Source organism: Nicotiana sylvestris, chromosome 3, assembly GCF_000393655.2.
Source record: "Nicotiana sylvestris chromosome 3, ASM39365v2, whole genome shotgun sequence".
Classification (NCBI taxonomy): Eukaryota; Viridiplantae; Streptophyta; class Magnoliopsida; order Solanales; family Solanaceae; genus Nicotiana; species Nicotiana sylvestris.
The window spans coordinates 147459467-147464382 of record NC_091059.1 but is presented as its reverse complement, the minus strand read 5'-3'; the positions used below and the strand labels follow the sequence as shown (position 1 = coordinate 147464382).

At 41.8% G+C, this 4916-nt stretch overlaps 1 protein-coding gene across 1 annotated transcript; it reads left to right on the top strand.

Annotated features, from left to right (window-relative positions):
- The first annotated feature begins 2472 nt into the window (after positions 1 to 2472).
- LOC138888150 (uncharacterized) lies at positions 2473 to 3372 on the top strand. The gene is made up of 2 exons (XM_070169966.1): positions 2473 to 2703; positions 2773 to 3372. Exons 1-2 carry the CDS (start codon positions 2473 to 2475, stop codon positions 3370 to 3372), a joined length of 831 nt encoding a protein of 276 aa, XP_070026067.1.
- The last annotated feature ends 1544 nt before the right edge of the window (positions 3373 to 4916 follow it).

Sequence of the window (4916 nt, the reverse complement as noted above, 5' to 3'; positions counted from 1 at the left end):
ACTTTTATGGCTTATATTTCATCTTTATCTTTGATTTCTACCTTTATTATGAGTAGCTAAACCCATTAGCTAGGGTTGTGACCCAACTCTAGTGTGGGCATTTAATAGGTCTTCTATTTTAGGGCTTAATTATTTATGGGTTAGTGATATTTAGCTTGATTCATGCGTTAATTGTAGAATTAGTGGTTATAAACACTGATTCATACCTTTATGACTTAGACTCTTCTTGAGAAAGAGAGACTAGGTCTAGAAAAATTAGGCTAACAAGGAATTGGGGTGCACTCAAGAGATTGATAGCCCCAATTAAAGGGTTAGACCTAGAGATAGTAATACCCGACTTGAGCCAATTTTACTTGCATTGTTTGAATACCCAATTGGGCTTGAGAAAGCCAATTAGGGCAAAGTCACTTAAACTACCTAGAGGTATAGAGTGAGTAATTATGTGTAATGGTTATATCACGACCCCAAATATAACAAGCTTGTCCTAAATTTTAGATCTCATCAGATACTCGCCTAGTTGTAAGTCACTTCCCTAGTGCTTTTTATCACTTGAGAAAACTTTACAAAAACATTGTACTTAGTCTATTTTCAGCAAATAATAACATTAAAAGTAGAATAGTAACAACTCCAAACATGGTTAGTAAGTGCAATTAAAAGCAGCACGCATAGCTAGATTAGATAGTAACCCAATTCCCAACCAATATTAACTCCCTGTGGAAATCGATCCCGACCTTTCGGGTAAAAGCTGCATCGACCACTCCTCGCCATTATATAGTGGTGTAGGGTTGGAGCCGATCACTTTTTGGCGTCGTTGCCAGGGAGTTAAACGATTTTGGCTATCTATATAACTAGTTGTGTGTTTTGTTTTTCTTTCCTTCTGTTTTACTAACTTGTGTGACTTAATCGATTCAGGTACAAAATGGAAAACAATGATCCTATCGGAAATGTTATCCCAGGGGAGGAGGTAGATGATAATGGTGAAGATGAGGTGCCTCTAGTACCTCAAGATCAAAGAAGAGGCCGCCAGGCCAATGAAAATATTCCAGACCCTCCCCAGCTCCTCCACGAGTGCCTCATCGGGTGCTTCCAAATGAAAAGTACGCAAGTGCAATTGTCCCACCTCGGATCCGGGCGGGAAATTTCCATATTACAAATGTCATGATGACCTTATTGGAGCAAAGAGGGTACTTCATAGCTGCTCCCCTTCAGAATGCATATAAACATCTAAAGGGCTTTGTGGATACCTGCTGAGGTAGAAAACAACCAAATGTGTAGGAGGATGCATTGAGACTAGGATTTTCCCTTTTTCACTTAGAGGGAAGGCTTTGGATTGGCTCAAAAGACTCCCCAACCATTCCATCACTACGTGGGATGAGTTGGCCGACACGTTTATAGCCAAGTTTTTCTCACCGGGACATATGGCTGCATTAAGGGATGAGATCTTAGTGTTTAAACAAATCTGGGATAGATATAGAACCATGGTCAAGGAATGCCCCAACAATTATATGACTGAAGCAATGATCCAGCAGACATTTTATCGGGGTATAAACACGACAAATCAATGTGAGGTAAACCAGCTAGCAGGGGGTAATTTTATGAAGTTGCCTTATGCTGAGGCCTGTGCGATTCTTGATGAGATGGCTGACACTTCCTTAGCCTGACAGAGTCGGGCGAATGTTCCTCAGGGGGACCCTCATGTCATAAACATTCACAAGGAACTTCAAGACCACAGACAAGCCATAGCTGAGTTGACAACAACCATGAACTAGTTAGCTAAAGCACAACTTTAGCAGATTTAGGGACCAAAGCAAGTAAACGCAATGGAAGGCGTCAATCTATTGGTAAACAAGAGGAGACAGCATGGGCAACAAATGCAAGGCAATCAAGATCAATATGAGCAAGGTAGTAGTGGGTATAACCAGGATGATAGGTCTTGTGGGCAAAGTGAAGAGGTTTTGTATGCCAACACTATCAAGGACAACGAGGTAATTCTCCAAATCAACAATGGAGATCATAAGGGAATAATCAGAAATGGGGCAACCATTGCCAAGGAAATTGGAACAATAACAACAACAACTCTAACAATTAGGGGAACAACAATCAGAATTGGGGTAACAACAATAATTGGAGTGGCAACAATAACCAAGGGGTTGGAATAATGGTAATCAAGGTAATCGGGGGCTGGATTTTCAAAGGCCTCTAATATTTCAACAACCAAACAATTCGCCTCCATCTCCGTCCCAAGGTCCTAGCTTGTCCAACAATGAGATGGGATGGACTAAGTCAATGTTTGAGCAAATGATGAAGAACAACGCCGATTCTGATGCCTAATTGGCATCCCATAATACTTTTATCCACAATCTAGAGGTCTAACTTGGTTAGATTTTGCAAGATTTAAACACTCGCCCTAAGGGGGCACTACCTAGTGACACGGTAGTAAACCCGAAGGGTGGGAACAATACCAGCCATGCAATGGCGGTGACCACAAGGAGTGGTAGAGGTGGTGAAGCAAGTGCCTCCAAGCAAAAGGAAGTTGTGAGTGATGATGTTGAAGTACGAAATGAAGATGATCCAACAGTTGCTGAGCAAGTGAGTGAAAAGAATGTGAATGGTGAGGTGAGAATTAATATTCATGACAATGATGAGGAGACTCAAAATGACATAAACCCGTCTAGGGAACACGTGATAGACATGCCAGAAATGGTAATGCCTAAATACAAAGCTCCCTTGCCTAGGCCTCTTCCACCTTGCCCTTAAAGACTTGCAAAGCAGAAGAATGAAAACCAGTTCAAGAAGTTTACTGAGATGATGAAAAGTTTGTCGATCAATGTGCCCTTAGTGGAAGCTCTTGAGCAAATGCCAGGATATGCCAAGCTTATGAAAGACTTGGTAACTAAAAAAAGATCTATGGATTGTGAGACCATCAAAATGACTCATCAAGTGAGTGCAATTGTGCATTTGATGGCTCCAAAGCTTGAAGTTCCAGGCGCATACACCATTCCATGTACCATTGGGAGTGCGGATTTTGCAAAGGCCTTGTGTGATTTGGGAGCAAGTATAAACTTGATGCCTTACTCCGTATTCAAAACTTTTGCCATTGGCCAACCGAGAGCTACTTCAATGAGATTGCAAATGGTCAATAGAACAATGAAGATGCCGCTTGGTATTATTGATGATGTTCTTGTCCGGGTGGACACGTTTATTTTGCCTGTTGATTTTGTGATTCTCGACTGCAAAGTCGACTATGAAGTGCCAATATTATTAGGAAGGCCTTTCCTAGAAAAAGGGAAGGCATTGGTTGATGTGGAAGCAGGGGAGCTCACCTTCCGGGTGGTTGCTAAAAAGTTGTCTTCCATGTGTGCAAATCAATGAGGCAGCCAAATAGTACTGAGGTTTGTTCTTTTGTGGATCTAGTAACGAAGGTGATAGTTGATGACACGAGTGCCATGATCAATGTAGAGGATCCTTTGGAAGCTGTATTGTTGAACCATGATGTGACCGAGGATGAAGGCTAGGTAGAGTATGTCAATGTCTTGCAAGGAATGGGTTCTTACTCCTATGAGCTCCGTAAACTTTCCTTGGATCTTAAGAATAGAAAGACTCCACCAAAAAGTCCTCAATCGAGAAACCTCCCATATTGAAGTTGAAGTCGTTGCCTCCACACCTCAGGTATGAATTCATGGGCCCTTGTTGAACTTTACCTGTTATTCTTTCTTCTTGCCTTACAAACGTGCATGTAGATGCCACCTTTGAGGTGCTTAAGAAGAGGGCAATTGGATGGACTCTAGCTAATATTTAGGGGATAAGCCTCGCCTTTTGCATGCACAAGATTATACTTGAGGATGATGCCAAAACCTCCGTGGAACATCAAAGGAGGTTGAATGAGGCTATGCAAGAGGTCATCAAGAAGAAAGTTATAAAGTGGCTAGATACACGGGTTGTGTACCCCATCTCGGATAGCTCATGGGCTTCACCGGTCCAATGTGTGCCGAAAAAGGGGTATGATTGTGGTCAAAAATGAGAAAAATGAGTTGATCCCCACTAGGACTATCACCGGATGGAGGGTATGCATGGACTGCCGAAAGCTGAACAAAGTGACCCGCAAAGATCATTTTCCATTGCCCTTTCTTGACCAAATATTGGATAGACTTGCTGGGCGTTCCTTCTATTGCTTTTTGTATGGGTACTCAGGCTACAACCAAATTATAATTGCACCATAGGACCACTAGAAAACCACTTTCACATGTTCGTATGACACCTTTGCATTTTCCCGGATGCCATTTAGTTTGTGTAATGCACCAGCTACATTTCAGCAGTGTATGATGGCTGTATTTACTGACATGGTGGAAGACTTCTTAGAAGTGTTCGTGGATAATTTTAGTGTTGTGGGTGACTCTTTTGAAGAATGTTTGGTAATCTTGTTGTTGCCCGATGTGAGGAGACAAATCTAGTGCTTAATTGAGAAAAGTTCCACTTTATGGTCGATGAGGGAATTGTCCTCGGCCATAAAATCTCAAAGAACTATATCGAAGTGGACAAAAGTGAAGATTTAAGTGATATCAAAACTCCCTCCTCTTATTTTCGTCAAAGGAGTGAGGAGCTTTCTTGGGCATGCGGGGTTCTACCGAAGGTTCATCAAGGACTTCTCCAAGGTGGTAAATCCCTTGTGCAAATTATTGGAAAAGGATGCAAAGTTTGTTTTTAATGATGAATGCATGAAATCTTTTGAGCTTCTCAAGTATAGATTGACTCCCACTCCCATCATCACTACACCCAATTGGAGCTTGCCATTTGAGCTCATGTGTGATGCTAGTGACGTTGCGGTAGGAGTGGTCTTGGGGCAAAGGGTGAATAAGATATTTCATCAGGTGTACTATACAAGCAAAACTATGAATGATGTCAGGTTAATTATATGA

Coding starts and splice junctions, on each gene's coding strand:
- LOC138888150 (XM_070169966.1), top strand. CDS start 2,473: ATGGCGGTGACCACAAGGAGTGGTAGAGGTGGTGAAGCAAGTGCCTCC. Junction 2,704..2,772: donor TGATAGACATGCCAGAAATG/GTAATGCCTAAA, acceptor CTTGCAAAGCAG/AAGAATGAAAACCAGTTCAA.